The sequence below is a fragment of the Cervus canadensis genome, chromosome 4, assembly GCF_019320065.1.
Source record: "Cervus canadensis isolate Bull #8, Minnesota chromosome 4, ASM1932006v1, whole genome shotgun sequence".
Lineage (NCBI taxonomy): Eukaryota > Metazoa > Chordata > Mammalia > Artiodactyla > Cervidae > Cervus > Cervus canadensis.
Window position 1 is genome coordinate 93,462,124 of NC_057389.1, and position 23,211 is coordinate 93,485,334.

Consider the following 23,211-nt stretch of genomic DNA (forward strand, 5'->3'; position numbering starts at 1 on the left):
GAGGGAGAGAAGTCTAGGATTCTGTGTGGTTTTTTTAAGTTTTGTTTAAGTTTTGTTTATTTTTATTATTTTTTAAAATTTATTTATTTGACTGTTCTGGGTCTTAGTTGTGGCATGTAGGATCTTTGTTTGCAGCATGTAGGATCTAGTTCCCTGACCAGGGATCAAACCCTCGACCCCCTGCATTGAGAGCATAGAGTCTTAGCTACTAGACCACTAGGGAAGTCCCTTTATTATTTTTGACTGCCCTGGGTCTTTGCTGCTGTGTGTGGGCTTTCTATGGTTGTAGTGCTTGGGCTTCTCATTGAGATGACTTCTCTTGTGGAACACAGGCCCTAGGGCACTCGGGCTTCAATAATTGTACCTCCGGGGCTCTAGAGCACCAGCTCAGTAGTTGTGGCTATAGGCATAGTTAGCTGACTTCCCTGGTGCCTCAGATGGTAAAGCACCTGCCTACGATGTGGGAGACCTGGGTTCAATCCCTGTGTCAGGAAGATCCTCTGGAGAAGGAAATGGCAACCCACTCTAGTACTCTTGCCTGGAAAATCCCATGGACAGAGGAGCCTGGTAGGCCACAGTCCATGGGGTCGCAGAGTCGGACACGACTGAGTGACTAAACTAAACTATAGGCTTAGTTGCTCTGCTCCACAGCAAGTGGAATCTTCCCTGGATCAGGGATTGAACCCATGTCCCCAGTATTGGCAGGTGGATTCTTAACCACTGGACCACCAGGGAAGCCCTCTGTGGGTTTTGTTGTTTTTTCTTCTCTGGGCTTTAATTGAGTTCAGCCCACAGGAAGGGGGAAGGGCTTATCAATTAATCTTTAGTTTCAATTCATTATAGCTGTGGGGTGGGGTAAAGGTATGTGATACCAGTGATACCTTCTATGTGCTGTGAATACCTAGTACTAGTACTCCAAGGCACTAGTACTCCTTGCTGAGAGTGCAGATGTTTGAAGTAAAAACTCTTTTTGGAAGAGATGATAAATTCAGTCTGATAAATTTCATCAGAGGTGCCTACAAAAATTTTAGATGGCCACAGTTGAAAAAGCAGCAGGATATATGGGTCCTAAAGATAAAATTTGAGTTCTCTAACTGGAGATTTGGGTGTCATGAGCATAGAGATGGAATTTAATTTCAAAGGAATGCATAGATGTGGAAGGCACAGAATAAGGTGAGAGATGAGGGCCAGGACTGCGCCTTGAGAACAGTCAACAGTGGGAAAGGAGCAGGCCAATGAGTCCAGAGAAATAAGATGCCAAGCAGGAGATGTCACAGAGCCTATGATAGAGGCTGATTTATAGAGGAAAGTAGTGATAGGATTTTTCTGTTTGGTCAGCTAAGTCATGGAGAAGGAAATGGCAGTCCACTCCAATTTTCTTGCCTGGAAACTTCCGTGGACAGAGGAACCTCGTGGGCTATACAGTTCATGAGGTCGAAAAGAGTTGGACACAACTGAGCTGCTGAGCTTGTTAAGTCAAAAACAAAATGACATTCACTGGATTGATTCTCTTAAATCCTTGGCAGTCTTGGTAGAGCAGTGTCAGTGAAGCGATAGTGAGGTAGAAACTAGGTTGGAGTGTAATTAAGAGAAGTAAGGAAATGGGGAGAATGTGAGGATAGACTATTCTTTTTAAAAAATATTTATTTGGTTGCTCCAGGTCTTAGTTGCAGCATGTGGGATCACATTTCCTAACCAGGGATCGAACCACCTGCACTGGGAGCTTGGGTCTTAGCCACTGGACCCCCAGGGAAGTCCCTGGCGATAGACTCTTCTTTCAAACAATTTGATGGACAAAAGGAGAAGAGATTGAGCAGTAACTGGAGGGCTAAGTGGGTTCTAAGCTATGAATTCATTTCAAGATGGGAGATCTTTTTTCTTTGAATTGATTAAGAAGCCTTATTAAGAAAGAAGAGATGCAAGCCAATATGCATTAGAAAATAAAAGGTAACCTTTGGAAAATGTACAAAAAGTCACTTAACTATTATTTTTTTTTTGGCCGCACCCAATGGCATAGGGGATCTTCCCCAACCAGGGATGAAACCCTCACCACCTGCAGTGAAATCACATACTCTTAACCATTGGACCAGGGAAGACCAACGGTCACTTAAGATAACACTCAAACTTTGCAAAAAATTATAAAGGGAAAAGATTAGCCAGGAAAATACCTGTCTCCAAGCACATGTACTCATTTTTAAAAAAAAAAAATTCTTTTCCATTATGGTTTCTCATAGGATATTGAATATGGTTCCCTATGCTGTACAATAGGACCTTGTGGTAAGATGGGAGATCTTTGATTATATTTCAATGTTAAAAGTCTGAGTACAGGACTTCCCTGGTGGTCCAGTGGTTAGGAATCCACCTGCCAATGTAGGGGACATGGGTTTGGTCCCTGGTCAGGGAAGATTCCACATGCCTCAGGGCAACTGAGCCTGAGTACAACAGCTACTGAGCCTGCATGCCCTAGAGCCTGCTGTCTGCAGCAGGAGAAGCCACCATAATGAGAAGCCCACCCACCGCAACTAGAGATTAGCACCTGCTCACTGAAACTAGAGACAGTCCATACAGCAGCAAAGACCCAACACAGCCAAAAATCAGTACAAATTTTTTAAACAGTATGAGTTCAGTGGAGTAGAAGTTGATGGTAATGGAAAAGAACAAAGGAACAACTAATACAGCAAGCTTTCTGAGAAGGTAAGAAGGGATTATTCCAGTGGTTTGCAACCAGGAAATTTTGCCCCCTGAAGGACATTTGCCAATACCCCTTTCACAACTTGAGGGGATACTACTGACATTTTCTTGACCTCAGCTGGTAAAGAATCCGCCTGCAATGCAGGAGACCCTAGTTCAATTCCTGGGTCTGGAAGACCCGCTGAAGAAGGGATAGGCTACCCACTACAGTATTCTTGGGCTTTTCTGATAGCTCAGCTGGTAAAGAATCTGCCTGCAATGCTGGAGACATGGGTTTGATACCTGGGTTGGGAAGATGCCCTGGATAAGGGAACAGCTACCCACTCCACTATTCTGGCCTGGAGAATTCCATGGACTTTATAGTCCATGGGGTCGCAAAGAGTCGGACATAATTGAGCGACTTTCTCTTTCACTTTTGGACTTCCCTGGTGGTTCAGATGGTAAAGAATCCACCTGCAATGTTGGAGACCTGGGTTCGATCCCTGGATTGGGAAGATGTCCTGGAGAAGGAAATGGCATCCCACTCCAGTATTCCTGCCTGAAAATCCCATGGAAAGAGGAGCCTTGCAGGCTACAGTCCATGTGGTCACAAAGAGTCAGACATGACTGAGCGACTTCACCTGCTACTGACATCTAATGGGTAGGGTCCAGGGATGCTACTAAGCATCCTACAATGCACAGGGTAGTACCCTCATAACAGTAAAGCCTTTTCTTTCTCAGTTGCTTCAGTCATGTCCGACTCTTTGACACCCTATGGACTATAGCCCACCAGGCTCCTCTGTCCATGGGTTTTCCCAGGCAAGAATACTGGAGTGGGTTGCCATGCCCTCCTCCAGGGGATCTTCCTGACCCAGGGATCAAACCTGCATCGCCTGCATAAAAGATGTTGACTTTTAGATAAGAAGGCAGACATATCTTCACCTGCAAAGTGAAAGAAACCATGACGCTGTGGAACGACGTTTGAACTGGTGGTAACAAGATGAAAAATCCTTCTTATCATTGTTACAGTTGTTCTGCAAAGTAAGATGTAATATCATTTGTTTATTTACTTTTGATAGCATTGATTCTTCATCACTGTGCACAGGCTTTCCCTAGTTGCAGCGAGTGGGGGCTATTCTTAGTTGCAGTGCATGAACTTGTCCTTGTGGTAGTTTCTCTTGTTGCAGAGCACAGGCTCTTAGTTCCCCAACCAAGGATCGAACTCACACCCCCTGCATTGAAAGAGCAGAGTCTTACCCACTAGACTACCAGGCTTCAGTAGTTGAGGCTCATGGGCTGTAAAGCACAGTCTCAGTAGTTCTCACCTGGAACCTTCTCAGATCAGGGATGGAACCTGCCAATGTCCCCTGCATTGGCAGGTAGATTCTATACACTGTGCCACCAGGGAAGTTCCAAGATCATGTGTTACTGAAGAGACAAAGTTGAGACCATATGAAATTCAAAATCTTGGAGGAATTTTGGAAAGGTCTTTAGATAATTAGGAGATTAAATCCCCTGTGGGGCTTTTCCTTTAGTGTTGAGGGCCCACTTAGAGTATGGAACTCAAAATTTTTAGTGATTCTCTTGTATTTTATTGGATAGGAATTACCCAGGCAGAATAGACAGATGATATTATGATTCCTCAGAGAGAAATTTGGTGTTTTGGAAAACATATTATTGAAGTGATGGACCATGACATTCTGTACACAGTGCCAAGAAAATGAGGATTATAATAGCAATATGGTGGAAGTATGGATGGCTTGGAAGCTTATGTGAGGCAGGAGAGAAGATGCAGTGCAGCCAAAAAAGAGAACAAGTGAAAGTATACCTGCTGTGTTTATAAAGTGGGAGGTTTGACTTTTTGCCTTTGTAGAAAACAAGAATCTCAGGTAACGATAAATTCAAGGTATATGATTGGGATGTGGAAGCCATGGATTGGATGTTTGCTAGTTTATACCCACGAACATGGAATCATCTTGAATTAGAGCAGGCATAAGAGTTAATGTTTTATTCCTCTTTTTTAAAAAAAATTTTAGCCATGCCACGCAGCATGTGGGATCTTAGTTCTCCAACCAGGGATTGAACTCATACCCCCTGCATTGAAAGTGCAGAATCTTAACCACTGGACCACCAGAAAAGTCCAGGGATAGAGTTAAAATGAAAAATGGGAGTTAGGTGCCAGTGACTTTAATGAGTCAAGTCTATGTTTGGTGCTAATTCAGGTGAGAAGACTGTAAAGTGCCTCAGAGGAGATGGATTTTTTTTTTATATGGGATTTTTGATAAGCGATGGGTAATGTGGTTTGGTAATGATGATGTGAAGGATGGGCTTCCCAGGTGGCTCAGTAGTAAAGAATCCTGCCAAGCAGGAGATGCTGGTTCAATCCCCGGGTCAGGAAGATCCCCTGGAGCAGGAAATGGCAACCCACTCCAGGATTCTTGCCTAGAAATCCCATGGACAGGGGAAGCCTGGCGGGCTATCGTCCATGGGGTCACGAAGAGTGGGACACGACTTAGTGACTAAACAACAATGTGAAGAATGTACGTTAGGGATGGGAGAGACCAAGAACAGCCCTCACGTTGCTTTGAGGTGATGTGTGGCATGCAAAACAAAGACCCAGGACCAAAGACGGCTGAGTCTGAAAGGAGCACATACAGAATGCACAGTGATCAAATTGTCCCAAGTGCAAAGGAGAAACAGAAAGCTTGTGAATGCTTTTAATATTTCTTTATTCCAGAGCCCTGCCTGGAGTGGATCAGAGAGGCATAAGAGGAGCTTCCAGGTTCTCCTGGCTGCTATCTGAGCATACTTACGACTCACAAACTTACAAAATGGCAACCCCACATCTGTCCACTATATTTGGTAAGTCCCTAGGGTAGATTCACTTCACCAGGATTAAGTGGGCTCAGCACCTTAGAGCGGGCTCAAAATAAAGGATTTGAGGAGTCACAGGGGACTGGAAGAAGGGCTGGAATGAAAGGAGGTACACATGGAGCTCCTCGAACCCTTGGAGCCCCAGAATTGTTCATGTCAGATTCAGTGCCCTTTGGGATTTTAGAGGAAGGACGTATATGCATGGTGGGGAGAGGGAAGAAAATTTAAGGGTGATACTTCTTTTTCATCAATTTGTTTTATAAAGCTGGGAAAGATAACAACTCAACCTTTGTGAATTTCAATTTCCTTGTTAAGAAAATTGAGAAGATAAACCCATTTCTCATGGGTATCAAAGCACCCTATTATCTTTTTTTAATTGAAGTGCAGTTGATTTACAGGGTTGTATTAGTTGTATTAGGGTATACCAAAGTGATTCAGTGATACATGATTTCTTTTTCATATACTTTTTCATTATGCTATGCTTTAAAGTAAGACCTTGTTTGTTGTTTATATACTTTATATATAGTTGTTTGTATCTGTTAATCCCACACTCCTAATTTATCCCTCCCCAACCCCCTTTCCCCTTTGGTAACCATAAGTTTAATTTCTATATCTATGAGTTTGTTTCATAAATAAGTTTGTGTCATATTTTAGATTCCACATGTAAATGACATCATATGATATTTGTCTTTTTGTTTCTTTTTTTTTTTTTTCTTGTTTGAACATTCCATTCAATTTATTGGAATTTTTTAAATTTTTTTATTTATTTTTTATTTTTTTATTTTTTATTAGTTGGAGGCTAGTCTTTTTGTTTCTGACTTACTTTACTTAATATGATCTCTAGGCTCATCCACATTGCTGCAAATGGCATTGTTTCATTCTTTTCCATGGCTGAGTAGTATTCCATTGTATATATTACCGCATCTTTATCCATTCGTCTGTCAATGGATATTTAGGTTGCTTCCATGTCTTGGCTGTTGTGAGTAGAAAGCGCCTATTTTCTGACTCTGGTGGAGCTGGTGCGTGCGTGTGTGTGTGTGACTCAAGTGAGGTCAGACAACTTCTACGCTTGAAAACATTGCGATGATATATATGCCTACATGCTCATGTCATCCTCCCCTCTCACTCTGCCTGTTCTAGACCCTTCCTGTGCCCATGAAGGGACCACAGAGACGGGAAACTTCTGCTCTTGGTTACAGGTGAGTCAAGAATTATTTTCTTTCTCCTAAAATGCATTCCTGTCCCCTGGGGTGAATGCATCTCCTTCAGTACTCTGGAGCCTCACAACTCAACCTGCATTTTGGAACTTCTGATAGTGGTTCAAGGACTTCTGAAAAAAAATTATTCTACCCCACTACTTAACAGTTTTTTTTTTTTTCCAGGCATCTCTTTTGCTTAGTGCAGTTGGTAAAAGAAGTAAAAAGTAAAAGAAAATAAAAATAGAAAAAAATAAGAAAAAAGAAAAAGTTAGGACATTTTTAAATAAAAAGAAAAATATAATATTGTCTTAGTCTCAAAAATGATGCATTGAAATGTGGTGCTGGAAAAGACTCTTGAGAGTCCCTTGACTGCAAGAAGATCAAATCAGTCAATCCTAAAGGAAATCAATCCTGAATATTCATTGAAAGTGAAAGTCACTCAGTCGTGTCTGACTCTTTGAGATCCCATAGACTGTACAGTCTATGGAATTCTCCAGGCCAGAATACCGGAGTGGGTAGCCTTTCCCTTCTCCAGGGGATCTTCCCAACTCAGGGATCGAACCCAGGTCTCCTGCACTGCTGGCAGGTTCTTTACCAGCTGAGCCACAAGGGAAGCCCCATTCATTGAAGGAACTGATGCTAAAACTGAAGCTCCAATACTTTGGCTACCTGATACAAAGAACCGACTCATTGGAAGAGACTCTGATGCTGGGAGAGATTGAAGGCAGAAGGAGAAGAGGGCGGCAGAGGATGAGATGGTTAGACAGCATCATCAACTCAATGGACATGAACTTGAGAAAACTCCAGGAGATAGTGAAGGACAGAGAAGCCTGGTGCTACAGTGCATGGGGTTGCAAAGAGTTGGACACAGCTTAGCAACTGAACAACAACAGTGTCAAAAGTAATAATAATTTTGAAAAATAATTTTTTTTAATTTAGGAAGTATTTCTTTCGTTCTTGCAATGTTTTCAGGTCTCTATTTGACACTGAAGATAGAAGAGAATAAAATTGTGGAAGTTCTCAGGCTAGGAGTAGAGAGATACATTTCATCATAAATTCTTAAGATTCCTTAAGGAGTGAGCATGAATAGAGAAGGGAAGATTCTGAGAATTGAGTCCTGGGGTTTTGTTTTGTTTTGGCCATGCTGTGCCACATGTGGGACCCTAGTTTCCCAACTAGGTATTGAACCCATGCCCCCTGAATTGGGAGTGGGGATTCTTAAACATTAGACCACCAAGGAAGTCCTTGAATGCTGGATTAAATGAAGAGTCCTCAGAATCTAGACTTACGAAAGTGAGGTAAAGACCATGAAGTAAACAGGTCTTTCATCTCCAGTGCTGTTACCCATGATCCTCTTCCACAGAACACTGTGGGATTGGTGACTGGTTGACCCGAGATACGTTGTTATTTTAGAACTCAATCACCTTTGAGGATGTGGCCATAAACTTCACCCAGAAGGAGTGGGCATTGCTGAATTCATCTCAGAGAAGGCTGTACAAAGATGTGATGCTGGAGACCTATAGAAACTTGGCTTCACTGGGTAAGGCTGACACAATCCCTTGATTTATTTTATTGAGTTTGAGCATGGGTTTCTTGGGTGATTAAGGCTTGTGATACAGATACAGGCTTTTAAAAAATTTACTCATTCATGTATTTATGGCTATGCTGAGTCTTTGCTGTGCATGGGCTTTTCTCTAGTTGGGGCAAACAGGGGCTACTCTTCATTCCCCTAGTGCAGAGCACAGTTCTAGGTACAAGGGCTCAGTAGTTATGGCACTTGGGCTTAGCTGCTCCAAGGTATATGGGATCTTCCTGGACCAAGGGTCGAACCTGTGTTCCCTGCATTGGCAGGTGGATTCCCAACCACTGGACCTCCAGGGAAGTCCTGTAGGTTTTTATTTTTAAGAAAAATAACTGTATTGAGGTATAATTCACATACCATAATTCATTCATTTAAAGTGTACAAAACTAAGCTTTTTAAAGTGGTTTTTTTTTCAGAGTTGTACATCCATCACCACTGTCTCATTCCAAAACATTTTCATTAACCTGCCTACAGGGTGTTTCAGTCCTTTCTGCCTTCAGTCCCTGACAACTCACCTACTTTTGTTCTCTATAGATTTCCCTATTCAGCATTTCATATTAATGGGATCATACCATGTGTTGTCTTTTATGACTTACTTTTTTTCACTTAGCATAATGTTTTCAGGGTTCATCCATGTTGTAGTATATGTCAGTACTTGTAGCCTATTCATTGCTGAATAATATTCTCTTGCATAGATTTACCATATTTTGTTTATCTATCAGTTGATGGACATTTGGATTTTTGACACTTGTTATTACAAATAATGGGATTCCTGGGTGGCTCAGTGGTAAAGAATCCTCCTATCAGTGCAGGAGACACAAGAGATGTGGGTTCAATCCCTGAGTCCAGAAGATCCCCTGAAGAAGGGAATAGTAACCTACTCCAGTATTCTTGCCTAAAGAATTGCACGGACAGAGGAGCCTGATGGGCTACAGTCTCAAAGAGTCAGACACAACTTAACAACAAAACAACAACCAAATAATGCTGTTGCAAACATTCGCATACAAGTTTTTGTGTGGACAAACATTGTCATTTATCTTGGGTATATGCCCAAGAGTAAAATTGCTGGGTTATTTGGTAACTTCATACTTTATATCTTTAGGCACTGCTAAACTGTTTTCCAAACTGGCTGTGTCATTTTACATTCCCTCCAGTAATATATGTTGATTCCAAATTCTCCATAGTTTCTTACCAACACTTATTTCCTGTTTTTTGATGATAGTAGTTGTGAAATGGAATTTCACTGTGCTTCAGATTTGTATTTGCCTAATGACTAGTGATGTTGAGCCCACATCCTCTGCACTGGAAGGTGGATTCTTAACCACTGGACCACCAGATAAATCCCAGATTTTCTCATTCTTTGCCTGATCTCCTGACACCAGGTTATGGTGAAGAAAAATACAGCATTTGTTGCAGGGTGCCAAGCAAGAGAGTGGGAGAAAAGCCTCAGATCCACTCCAGCTTGGTCTTTGAATTAGGGTTTGTTTGGTTTTTTTTAAAGAGGAATTAAAAAGAGACTAGGATTAATTACTCAATATCCTGTGACATTTCTCTGACTTTTCTTAATCATAGTTTTGGGAGTCAGGATGTCTCTGGTTTAAGATTCTGTGGCTGGGTGGTCCATGCCTTCAGGGTCAGTTAGCTCATCTTGCTCTGGAGGAGAAAAACCTGAGTTTGTACACTAATGATGATTTCCATAATAGCAGTTTTAGTACATTAATGATGCTACCAAAAACAGCAATTTTAGTCATTTGACTGATTGATTACTGTTCAGTTAGCATAGGATTGAGGTCAGAGGGGATAAAAGAACAGGAATAAAGTTTTGGATAGAGTGATTAATCATAAACTTGGTAAGGGAACTCAGTTTTAGGGAAATTTGGTTTCATTGCTGGCTTTTATTGTTTTCTTGTTGGTGCTTATTTGTTTAGTGACTTTACTAGATGAATGCCACAGATTCTGTATTCTCTGCAGTGTGCAGCCACGGAGTTTTCTTATTTTTTTTTTTAAGTATTTAATTTTTAAAAGCCTGGCTTTGGGGAAGTCACTAGCTGGTCATTATAATTTAGTAGTCCACCAATGATTGGTAAAAAGATTTTCTTAAGTGCCTTGCCTGTATCTTTTTTTTTGTTTTGTTTTGTTTTTAAAAGATGTATTTATTTATTGGCTATGGTGGGTCTTTGTTGCTGTATGTGGGCTCTCTCTAGTTGTGAACAGGGCCAATTTGCGTTGTATGTGGATTTCTCAGTGTTGTGGCTTCTCTTGTTGTAGGGCACAGGCTCTTGAGAGCTCTGGTTTTGGTAGTGGGAGCACGTGGACTCAGTAGTTGCTTGCGGCTCAGTGGCTCAGAGCACTCAGGCTTAGTTATCCTGCGGCATGTGGTATCTTCCCAGACCAGGGACTGAACCAGTGTCGTCTGCATTGCAAGGTGTATTCTTAACCGCTGGACCACCAGGGAAGCCCCTTGCGTTTATCTCTTCCACCTCTTGCCAAGGGGACCTATGGGAGAAGTCACAGCTTTAAGCTTCAGGCAAGTTATGAGACAGGCTTAGCTTTCGCTTTCTGCTTAGACTTGGACAGGGTCTTGAAGTCCACCAAAGGACTTGGGATTTAATCTTTCCTAGATATTTCCTGAGTATGTGCATAACTTTGCTCATGCACACAGCCTTTTAGATCCTCAGGAACTTGTTGGGAGCTTTTCAAAGTTCCCTGTGGTTGTCTAGTTCTTACTCTTCTCTAAAACTCCCAGCCTGTCTTCTGCTCTCCCCAAGTGAAATCAGAGCCTTAAGCATCCGGGGCTGTAACTAGCAGGTTGCAAGTGTGAATAATGCCTTGGGGTTAAGGACTTTTTTTTTTCAGTCTGTTAATCTAGGCTCTGAGTAAATCAAATAGCCACACCACCCTGAGTATGGAGATTTTCTAAGGAGCTGCAAGTTTAGAAAACAAAAATATTGACTGTGTTCTATGGTTCTTTTTTTTTTTTTAGAAGTTTTTTTCCTCTTGTATTAGTAATTATCTATGTTCAATTTCTTCTTTCCTTCCTCCCTTTCTTTCTTTTTTTTTCTTCCCATTTTTATTAGTTGGCGGCTAATTACTTTACAGTATTATAGTGGTTTTTGTCATACATTGACATGGTTCTTTTAACAGAGCTCCCAAAGAGGTCAGACCACCTCTGTTGACTACAGAACTTCTGGCGTTGGCCACTATGCCACTGAGCTAGGGAGAGTGAAGGGATGAAATAATTCTTTTCTAAGTTTTATTTATTTATTTGGCTGCATTGGCCCTTAGTTGCAGCACGAGGGATCTTTTGTTGCGTCTCACAGACTCTGTAGTTGCAGTGTACAGGCTTAGGTGCTCTGCAGCATGTGGAATCTTAGTTCCCTGACTAGGAATCAAACTGCATCTCCTGTATTGCAAGGTGAATTCTTAACCACTGGACCCCCAGGGAAGTCCCCGGTGGGGCTTCTAAAAATAGCCTTAAAATGTCACATACCCTGTTCATTTACCAAGGTTCAATGATTTCTCTAGACAGTTTTCCATTTGTGGAAAGTTGATCTCCCAAATGCTTTACTTTTGCTTTCTCTGTTAGAAGTTTATCATCATTTTGCTCTCTGTAATGTCACAATTGTCAATCTTCAGAACCTCAGACCAAGTTCTTGCCACAGTTTGATGATAGTTTTTGTCATGCACTGCATGGCCCTCTCATATGTATCATCCCCAATTATAGGATATCAACTCAGCAAACCTCCTCTCATCACCCATCTGGAGCAGGAAGATGAAATGAAGATAGTAGAGCGAAGAATTCACCAAGATACCTGTTCGTGTGAGCACCAGGCATATATGAATGTCTTGCCTACAAGATCTGTTTGGGGTGAAGGAAAAGGTGCATTATGAAATGTCAATCAGGAGACTTTAAAAAATAACCCCTTTTATTTAAGGAGAAAGCTGAGACCCTTTGGTGTGAACTTCCTTATGTAGTTTCAGCTTTCCCTAATCTTTCACTTTTTGCCTTTCATTTCATACTTTCCTGTGCTCTGAAAGAACTGTCTTGATTTTTAATATTTACATTTCAAATCATTGTCTGATTCTTCCCATTTTGCATCTGTAATAATGGCTTGTCAACAACATGACTTTCAATCAAGACAGAATGATTCCTTAGTAAATTACATGAAATCCTAAACCATGTAAATGTCATCAGTTTCACCGTAAATGGATTTTTCTTTCATATTGTCTTCCTGAGTCTAGGATCCATATTTGAAGAGAAATCCACATGGGGCTTACTATTTTGGTCATCATCCCACAATGTTATTTAGTTAATTAATTTTTATTGGCATAATAGTTAATTTACAATGCTGTGTTAGTTTCTGCCGTGCAGCAAAGTCAGTCAACGATAGATATATCCATGCTTAGATTCTATTCCCATGCAGGTCATATAGGATCATGAGGTTACGTTTCCCATCTGTTTCAGATTGGGGTTGGGCATTACCTGTTTTTGTCAATATATGGTCACCATGTCTTTTCCAAAACTTTTCCCTACTTTGTTCAGATAAGATGACTCGCCTTAAAACCAAAGGACCACAGCAAGAACAAGGTATTTTGGAGAAATATACACTCAATGACAAGAAGGTAAGATTCACATGGGATAATTTCTTGTCCTCACCTTAGAAGTTCAGAATCCTATAAGATAGAGAAGAACCAGAGCAGGGTTCCCCAATCCCTGAGCCACGGACTGCTACCAGTCTGCACTGCAGGAGGTAAGTGATGGGTGACCCCATTGCTCACATTGCCACCTGATCTCTGCCCCTGTCAGATCAGTGGCAGCGTAATAACTATAATGCACTTAAATCATTCCCAAAACCATCCCCACCCCCATCCATGGAAAAATTATATTCCACAAAAACCAGTCTCTGGTGCAAAAAAGGTTGGGGACTGCTAGACTACAGGGTAATCCAAGTGATATCACACTTATTTCACCAACAGAAAGCAGAAGCTACTGTTAAGTTTTCATTTGAAGGAAACTCATAACAATCCCTAATGTAAATATTTGCATAATGGGATTAGATATTAAATGTTTAAGATATCATTCACCCTAAGGCAGTTTTATCTTAAATCTGTTGAAGAAACTTTAGTGGGATCCATCTGGTATAGCAATCCGCTTATTCAAGCTAATAAATTCAGTCAGAAACTGCATATTCACTGAGAAAATATGAAACTCTGATGCTAATAAAGTGCTTGTTAGACATGTCAGAATTTATGCTGGGGGAGAGTCTCAGTCATGAACATGATAAATCTCATGATCATAATTCATATTTTAATCATTAGGAACAAACTCTTGGAGGCAATACCATTCAATGCAGAGAAATTGTTGAAACCTTGAGTGTGAAATCTAGCATTATTCAGAATAAGAGAATTTACCCAGGCAAGAAACTCCATCAGTACCCTGACTCTGCAGAAGCCCTTGGTGAATCTTCACATCTCAAGTCACATGAGAGACTTCTTCCTCAGAAAAAATCATACAACTGTGAAACAGATGAAAATTCCTTCATCAGGAGCTCTAACTTAGCCAGCCACAAGAGACAACATACAGGAGAGGGATCCTATGAATGCAGTGACTGTGGGAAAGTCTTAAATTCAATCTCACATCTTAAGAAGCATGAGAAAACTCACATTAGAGAGACACCTTTTGAGTGTAGTCAGTGTGGTAAAGTATTACAGAGCCATGGGTCCATTAAGTTGCACATGAGAACCCACACTGGAGAAAAACCATTCAAGTGTGATCAGTGCGGGAAGTCCTTCACCTCAAGCTCTTATCTTACACGTCACAAGAGAATTCATACTGGAGAGAAGCCCTATGCATGCCATGACTGTGGAAAAACCTTCCGAGATAGCTCACTTCTCAGACAGCATGCAAGGACTCATTCAGGAGAAAAACCCTACAAATGTAATCAATGCAACAAAACCTTCAGTAGAAACGCTAGGCTTATCATGCACCAGATAACACATACTGGAGAGAAACCCTATAAATGCAATGATTGTGGAAGAACCTTTAGTGTTCTCCTATACTTTAAACAACATAAGAAAATCCACACTGGAGAGATAGTCACTGAATGTAGCCTCTGTGGTAAAGCCCTAAAGAGTGAGGCATCTCTTAAGACACATATGAGGATACATACTGGAGAGAAACCTTACAAGTGTAATCAGTGTGGGAAAGCTTTTAGGCTGAGCTCCAACCTTACCACACATAAGAAAATTCATACTGGAGAGAAACCCTGTAAGTGCAATGACTGTGGGAAAGCCTTCAGGGATCGCTCATGCCTTAAAGAACATGCGAGAATTCACACTGGAGAAAAACCCTTTACCTGTAATCAGTGTGGAAGAGCCTTCAGAGTGAAATCTTTCCTCATGTTACATAAGAAAAATCACATGAAAATGAAGTATGAATGTAAGGAATGTGGGAAAACCTTCAGTGGTCTCTTATCTCATGGGAGGCATATGAAAATCCATACCAGGGCCAAGAAGCCTTTTAAGTGCAGTGAATGTGGAAAAGCTTTTAGCAGACATGTTTCCCTTACAGTACACATGAGAACTCACACAGGGGAGAAACCCTATGAGTGTAATCAATGTGGAAAATCCTTCAGTGTAAAGTGTAATCTCACTGTGCACAAAAGAATACATACTGGAGAAAAACCCTATAATTGCAAGATCTGTGGGCACAGTTTCAGTAAACCCTTACCCTTTCAGCGTCACGAGAGAACTCATGCTCAGTAAGTCCCTTTTGATGACATACATGTAAAGTAGCTTTCAGGGAACTCTCAATCTTTAAGGCATACAACAAAATGCTAAGTGGAAAGAACTGGTTTTGAATAATGTGAGAAGGCCTCTGAATAATGCGTATATGGGAGAAACCTAAGTTACGCAATGACTGTGAGAAATTTTGTGTTCATTCATTATCCCTTAGAAGATATGTAGTCATGCTGAAAGAAAATGTTTTAATATCTTCAAGACTTGTTACTTGGGAAAAAAAAAAAGGCTTGTTACTGGAGAAAAATAAAAACCTAATGTTTTAAGCCACCATATTTTCTGTGTATTTGTTCTTTTGTTTTCCGTGTGTTTGTGTGTGGTGGTAATGGTAGTGGTGGTGGTGATGTGTGCTAGGTTACTTCAGTCATGTCCAACTCTTGGCAATCCTATGGACTCTGTGGTGGTGGTGGTAGGGAGTTTTCTTTTTTCTTTCTCCCAGTTGGCTGTAATCACTAACCAATATAGTCCACAGATGGTCAATTTTTAAAAATAAATTTTACATATGGTAACTAGTATGGGGATATAGGTTTGATAGATATTTGCATGCATGCTTAGTCACTCAGTCATGTCCAACTCTTTGCAAACCCATGGACTGTAGTCCACCAGGCTCCTCCATCCATGAAATTCTCCAGGCAAGAATACTAGAGTAATAGCCATTCTCTTCTCTAGGGGATCTTCCCAACCCAGGGATCGAACCTAGGTCTCCAGGATTACAGGCAGATTCTTTACCATCCGAACCACTGAGGAAGCCCCTTAATAGATGTTTGCCTATTAGATAAAGCTCTTAAGTTGCGCTTACAAATCACCTGTGTACCTCTGTGTTTCTTGTCTCCTATCACATCCTGCACAAGGTCTGTAATGAGTCTTCCCATGAAGATTGCTGATGGTTCAATTCTCCTTGGAATTATGAAATTTTCACAACACATTTTGTTTATACATTTAACATATACGAGAACGAACAAATGCATGAATCTTTACAAGGTAAAACACCTCTGGGACAGGGAGGCCTGGCATCCTGGTGTGCTGCAGTCCATGGCGTCACAGAGTCAGACACAACTTAGTAACTGAACAACAGCAGAATACCTCAGTATTAACTACTGCAAGCTCTGGTCAAGGTATAGAATATTATGGGCACTACTAATCACTCTGATTCCTGCCATCAGAATGTAGGTACTCTATAGAATCATATATTTTTAATTCTTTTTTAAAAGTGAAGTACAGTTAATTTACAGTGTTGTTTCGGGTGTTCAGCAAAGTGACTCAGTAATACATACATATGTATGTTGTTGTTCAGTCGCAGCAGCAGCCAGTATCTTTGCCTGGAGAATTCCATGGACAGAGGAGCCTGATGGGCTACAGTATGGGGTCACAAAGAGTCAGACACAACTGAGCGTCTAACACACATATCCCTCAGTTCAGTTCAGTCGCTCAGTCACGTCCAACTCTGCAACTCCATGGACTGCAACAAGACAGGCTTCCCTGTCCATCACCAGTTCCTGGAGATTGCTCAAATTCATGTCCATCAAATTGGTGATGCCATCCAACCATCTCATCCTCTATAGTCACCTTCTCCTCCTGCCTTCAGTATTTCCCAGCATGAGGGTCTTCTCCAATGAGCAGTTCTTCCCATCAGGTGGCCAAAGTATTGGAACTTCAGCTGCAAGATCAGTCCTTCCAATGAATATTCAGGACTGATTTCCTTCAGGATTGATTGGTGTGATCTCCTTGCTGTGCAAGGGACTCTCAAGAGTCTTCTCCAACACCACTGTTCAAAAGCATCAATTCTTTGGCACTCAGCTTTCTTTATAGTCCAGCTCTCACATCCATACATGACTACTGGAAAAACCATAGCTTTGACTAGATGGACCTTTGTTGGCAAAATAATGTCTCCGCTTTTATTAATGCTGTCTAGGTTGGTCATAGCTCTTCCAAGGAGCAAGTGTCTTTTAATTTCATGGCTGCAGTCACCATCTGCAGTGATTTTGGAGCCCCACAAAATAAAGTCTATCACTGTTTCCATCATTTCCCCATCTGTTTGCCATGAAGTGATGGGATCAGATGCCATGATCTTAGTTTTTTGAATGTTGAGTTTCAAGTCAACTCTCATTCTCCTATTTGATCTTCATCAAGAGGCTCTTTAGTTCCTTCACTTTCTGCCATAAGGGTGGTGTCATCTTCATATCAGAGGTTATTGATATTTCTCCCAGCAATCTTGATTCCAATTCATGCTTCATCCAGTTCAGCGTTTTGCATGATGTACTCTGCATATAAGTTAAATAAATAGGGTGACAATATACAGCCTTGACGTATTCCTTTCCCAAGTTGGAACCAGTCCATTGTTCCAGGTAATGTTCTAACTGTTGCTTCTTGACCTCCATACAGATTTCTCAGGAGGCAGGTAAGGTGGTCTGGTATTCCCATCTCTTTAAGAATTTTCCACAGTTTGTTGTGATCCACACAGTCAAAGGCTTTAATGTAGTCAATGAAGAAGAAGTAGTTTTTCTAGAATTCTCTTGCTTTTTCTATGATCCAATGGATGTTGGCAATTTGATCTCTGGTTCCTCTGCCTTTTCTACATCCAGCTTGACCATCTGGAAGTTCTCAGTTCACGTACTGTTGAAGTCTGTCTTGGAGAATTTTGAGCATTACTTTGCTAATGTGAAATGAGTGTAATTTTGCAGTAGTTTGAGCATTCTTTGGCATTGCCTTTCTTTGGGGTTGGAGTGAAAACTGACCTTTTCCAGTCCTGTAGCCACTGCTGAGTTTTCCAAATTTGCTGGCATACTGAGTGCAACATTTTCACAGCATCATCTTATCCCTGAGAGTTTCCCAATATTAATGCAGTCAGTTTATTGGTCACTTCCTTTATAATTAGTGCTTTTTCTTGTGATTTTTTTTTTTTTTTTGGTCCTTCCTTGTGGCATGTGGGTTCTTAGTTCCCTGAATAGGGATTGAACCCGAGCCCTCTGCATTGGAATCATGGAATGTTAACCACTGGACCACCAGGGAAGAGCCACTGTGATTTTTTTAAGATTGCTGGCTTATGCCTTTTTTTCAGGCAACCTTGAAAAGCCTGCTTAAGTAACTAGTAAATTTGTTTCCTTGCTGCTTCCTTTTGTCTTCATTGCTGTATGTGGGCTTTCTCTAGTTGCAACAAGCAGGGGCTACTCTTCATTTCGGACTGCAGGCTCCTCACTGTGGTGGCTTCTCTTATTGTGGAGCATGGACTCTAGGCACACAGGCTTCAGTAGTTGCAGCACCTGGGCTCTAGAGTGCAGACACAGTAGTTTTGGCTCATGGGCTTAGTTGGTCTGTGGCATGTGGAATCTTCTCAGACCATGACTGAACCTGTGTCCCCTGCGTTGGCAGGCAGGTTCTTAATCATTGGACCGCCTGGAAAGTCCCAACCTTGCTACTTCTTTCCTACAATAATACTAACCTTGTTCATGCAGGGGCTTTAATTAAGAAAGCAGAAGTTTTTCTTGTGACTTTGTAAAGATCCCGTGATACGTTCTCTCCATCACTGAGTCTCTGTCCCTGTGAGGACTAAGCCACTCTGGTTCTCTAGTCCTTTCGTGATTTTGGCTCAGAGAAGGCTAGGAATTAGTCTAAGGAGAAGCCCATCAGTTCCCTTCAGGTTAGACCCAAGATTCAAGAATGAGAATCCCTGGAGGTGAGAGGAAATGTGAGGGGGAAATGACAGATAACTATCTGTCCTCTCAGGGTCAGGAAGTCTGCCATGCAGGAGCTCTCCTTTCTAAGATCTGTGCTCCTTAAGGATTTGAACTGCCTGAGTGAAGAAATGATGGTACATGTTGGGCTAATGAGGAGCTTTGAAAATTGAACACCACCCCCCCGACTCCCCTGGGCCACAGAGACTGCAGATGGTTCACCTGTGAATAGCACTACCCAACTCAGGAAACAGCGCACTTGAGTCTTCTTCTGGGATGATCCCTCTTGCCCTGAGCCAGTTATCTTCCTTAGGCCATCTACCCTTTGTGGGGGCAGATCTTCTGTCTCTATCCTTCAGTATCCAGAGGAAAGGTAGATGAGTACATTGATGGCTTCAAGGTAATCTGAAGTGCCCAATAAATTCAGTGAGAAATTGAAGAGTTTTGTTTTTTTTCTTTAACAATTTTACTTATTTATTTTTGGCTGTGCTGGGTATTTGTTGCTGTGAGAGCTTTTCTCTAGTTCTGACAAGAGGAGGGCTACATTGGCAAGTGGATTCTTCACCACTGAACCGTGATGGGAGCCCGAGTTTATTTTTTTTAACCAGTCTATCTGGAGGACATCCAAGAGGCAAGACAAGTAGTTCAATGGAATTATAAGTAAAATGACAAGTTTTTGACCTTGGTATATTTATCCTCCCATTTTCATCCAGTTTGCTTTCAGCTTTCATAATTTTTGGCTCTGGTCTCCTAAATCCCAGGGGCCCACCTGAGCATGAATGAACCCCTTCAGAAATCTGGCACCTGTTCTATAATTGTCTACCAATTTCTTTGGTAATGAATGGGCCTGGAGTGGGGTGAGTTTGGCTTTTTGGTTTTTTGTTTGTTTGTTTGTTTGTTTTCATTTATTTTTATTAGTTGGAGGCTAATTACTTTACAATATTGTAGTGGTTTTTGCCATACATTGACATGAATCAGCCATGGATTTACATGTGTTCCCCACCCCAAACCCCCCTCCCACCTCCCTCCCCATTGATTTTTCCCATTCCTTGTTCCAAATTTCATTCTTAGAGAATTCAAGTTTTGTCCTGATCTCCAACTTGTGAGAACTCTGGGCAAGGAGGTTGAGACCCATTAGTGTACTTTTCTAGTCGTTCTTTGAAAACCTCCAAGCGAAACATTCAGTTCAGTTCAGTTCAGTCGCTCAGTCGTGTCCGACTCTTTGCGACCCCATGAATCGCAGCACACCAGCGAAACGTTACAAAATATTTTAAACCATGAAAACAGCACAGTGAGCAGTAAAACAAACAGCCATGAAAACACCTTCCAGAAGTAATGCAAACCTTTTTCCCTTATTAGCTTCAGACACCTTTAAGCTTTCAAAGTGAGCAGGGTCTCAGTGCAGTTTCAAGAAAACATGTGTGTGTTAGAGCATGTAGATATATGAACCTGCCTTTTCAACTATAAATTGTAGGAAATCTAAATATAGATGAAGTGAATCAGAAGAGAAAAACAAATACCGGACATTAACACATATATGTGGAATCTAGAAAAATACTACCCATGAACCTTGTTGCAGGGCAAGAATAGAGGCACAGATGTAGAGAAGGGACTTGTGGACACAGCCGGGGAAGGAGAGGGTGGGACACATCGAGAGTAGCATTGAAACATTGTGTGTGAGTGCGTGTGTTAGTCGCTCAGTCGTGTCTGACTTGGTGACTGTAGCCCACCAGGCTCCGCTGTCCATGGAGTTATACAGGCAAGAATACTGGAATGAATCAAAAAATGGGCCAAAGAACTAAACAGACATTTCTCCAGAGAAGACATACAGATGGCTAACAAACACTGAAGAGATGCTCAATATCACTCATTATCAGAGAAATGCAAATCAAAACCACAGTGAGGTACCATCTCACGCCAGGCAGAATGGCTGCTGTCAAAAAGTCTGCAAAAAATACCTGCTGGAGAGGGTGCAGAGAAAAGGGAACCCTCTTACACTGTTGGTGGGAATGCAAACTAGTACAGCCACAATGGAGAACAGTGTGGAGATTCCTTTAAAAACTGAAAATAGAACTGCCATACGACCTAGCAATCCCACTGCTGGGCATGCACACAGAGAAAACCAGAATTGAAAGAGACACATGTACTCCAATATTCATCACAGCACTGTTTACAATAGCTAGGACATGGAAGCAACCTAGATGTCCATCAGCAGATGAATGGATAAGAAAGCTGTGGCACATATACACAATGGAATATTACTCAACTATTAAAAAAGAACACATTTGAATCAGTTCTAATGAGGTGGATGAAACTGTAGCCTATTATACAGAGTGAAGTAAGCCAGAAATAAAAACACCAATACAGTATATTAAAGCATATATATGGAATTTATAAAGATAGTAACAATGACCCTATATGCAAGACAGAAGAAGAGACAGAGATATAAAGAACAGACTTTTGGACTCTGTGGGAAAAGGCAAGGGTGGGATGATTTGAGAGAATAGCACTGAAACATGTATATTACCATATGTGAAACAGATCGCCAGTCCAGGTTCAATGCATGAGACAGGGTGCTCAGGGCTGGTGCACTGGGATGACCCAGAGGGATGGGATGGGGAGGGAAGTGGGAAGGGGTTACAGGATGGGGGACACATGTACACCCATGGCTGATTCATGTCAATGTATGGCAAAAACCAATATTGTAAAGTAATTAGCCTCCAATTAAATAAGTTAATTAAAAAAAAAAAAGAATAGTGGAGTGGGTTGCCATTTCCTCCTCCAGGGGATCTTCCTGACCCAGGGATTGAACCCAGGTCTTCCCCATTGCAGGCAGATTCTTTACTATCTGAGCCACCGGGAAAGTCCTGAAACATACATTACCATATGTAAAATAGATAGCCAGAAGGACACTGCTATATAACACAGGGAGCTCAGCTCAGTGCTATGTGATGACTTAGAGGGATGGGATGGGGGTTTGTGTCTAGCAGGCTCAAGAGAGAGGGGATATATGTGTATGTATGACTGATTAGGTTTTCCCGGGTGGCTCAGTGGTGAAGAATCTGCCTTCAATGCAGAAGACACAGGAGACACTGGTTTGATCCCTGGGTTGTGAAGATTCCCTGGAGGAGGCCATGGCAACCCACTCCAGTAATTCTTGCCTGAAGAATCCCATGGATAGAGGAGCCTGGCGGGCTACAGTCCATGGGGTCACAAAGAGTCAGACACTACTGAAGCGACTGAGCAAGCATCCATGGCTGATTCACTTTGCTGTGCAGGAGACTCTAACACAACATTATAAAGCAATTATTCTCCATTAAAAATCATTAACAATGTAGGTCAAATATTTCTGATGAAAATCTAGCACCCAAATTGAGATGTGCTCAAATCATAAAACATAGACCAGATTTTGAAATCTTTCCATGAAAAATATAATATAAAATGGCTCACTAATAATTTTTATATTGGTTTCATGTTGAGACAACATTTTGTATATATTAGGTTAAATAAAATTATATTAAAATATAAAAAATTTAAAGATAAGAGATACACATAAACAGGAAGTCCTTTTTCTTATTAATTCCCTCCTGCCCTTCCCAGAGAATACTTGGGTGGGTATTCACCATGCTTAGTTTAACATTGTTGTTACGTATGGATGTGTCTCCATAAATACTCTAGAAAACAGAATTGGACATACCCAAATACCCATTGATGTGAGAGTGTGTGTTAAAATCAATGGGCGAGGGGTTAAAATCAATGGGCCAGGACTTCCCTAGTGGTCCAGTGGGTTAGACTCCACCCTTCCAATACATGGGGCTCAGGTTTGATTCCTGGTCAAGGAACTAAATCCCATATGCCACATCCAAGTTTGCATGCTAAAGCTAAAAAGATCCTCTGTGCTGTGACTAAGACCCAGTGCAGCCAAATAAATATTTTAAATACTGTAAAAAAAAAAAATGAAGGAATTATGAAACAATACTTGAATTTGAATTGGATCATGTTTTCTGGTAGGTTTGGTGGTGATGGTGGTGTGGTTTAGTTGCTAAGTCATATCCAACTCTTGAAACCCCATGAACTGTAGTCCACCAGACTCCTCTGTCCATGGGATTTCCCAAGCAAGAATACTGAAGTGGGTTGCCATTTCCTTCTCCAGGGAAACTTCCCGACGCAGGGATTGAACCCATGTCTCCTATACGGCAGGTGGTCTCCTGCATTGCAGGCGTTCTTTACTGCTGAACCACCAAGGAAGCCCTCTGGCAGGTTTAAGCCCTTCATTGTCCCGCTTTGTACTTTTGCAGATGCTTGAAATCTGACATTATAAAACATCACAAAAGTAAACAATTGTTCATTAAGGGGTATTTATGTGTTTTCTTAACTGTGACTATAGCTGTGTATAAATTGTTTTTCTCCTTTAATA

The 23,211-nt window shown here is 41.4% G+C and overlaps 1 protein-coding gene across 1 annotated transcript in view; it reads left to right on the forward strand.

Annotated features, from left to right (window-relative positions):
* Positions 1 to 15,246, forward strand: part of LOC122440946 (zinc finger protein 883-like) — a 28,181-nt gene extending 12,935 nt beyond the window's left edge. The window contains exons 4-8 of the mRNA XM_043467602.1: positions 6,685 to 6,743; positions 8,157 to 8,283; positions 12,050 to 12,145; positions 12,869 to 12,948; positions 13,645 to 15,246. Of these exons, the coding sequence (XP_043323537.1) occupies positions 6,685 to 6,743; positions 8,157 to 8,283; positions 12,050 to 12,145; positions 12,869 to 12,948; positions 13,645 to 15,090 (1,808 nt within the window). The 3' untranslated portion in view covers positions 15,091 to 15,246. The remainder of the gene's footprint in view (positions 1 to 6,684; positions 6,744 to 8,156; positions 8,284 to 12,049; positions 12,146 to 12,868; positions 12,949 to 13,644) is intronic.
* Positions 15,247 to 23,211: the final 7,965 nt, after the last annotated feature.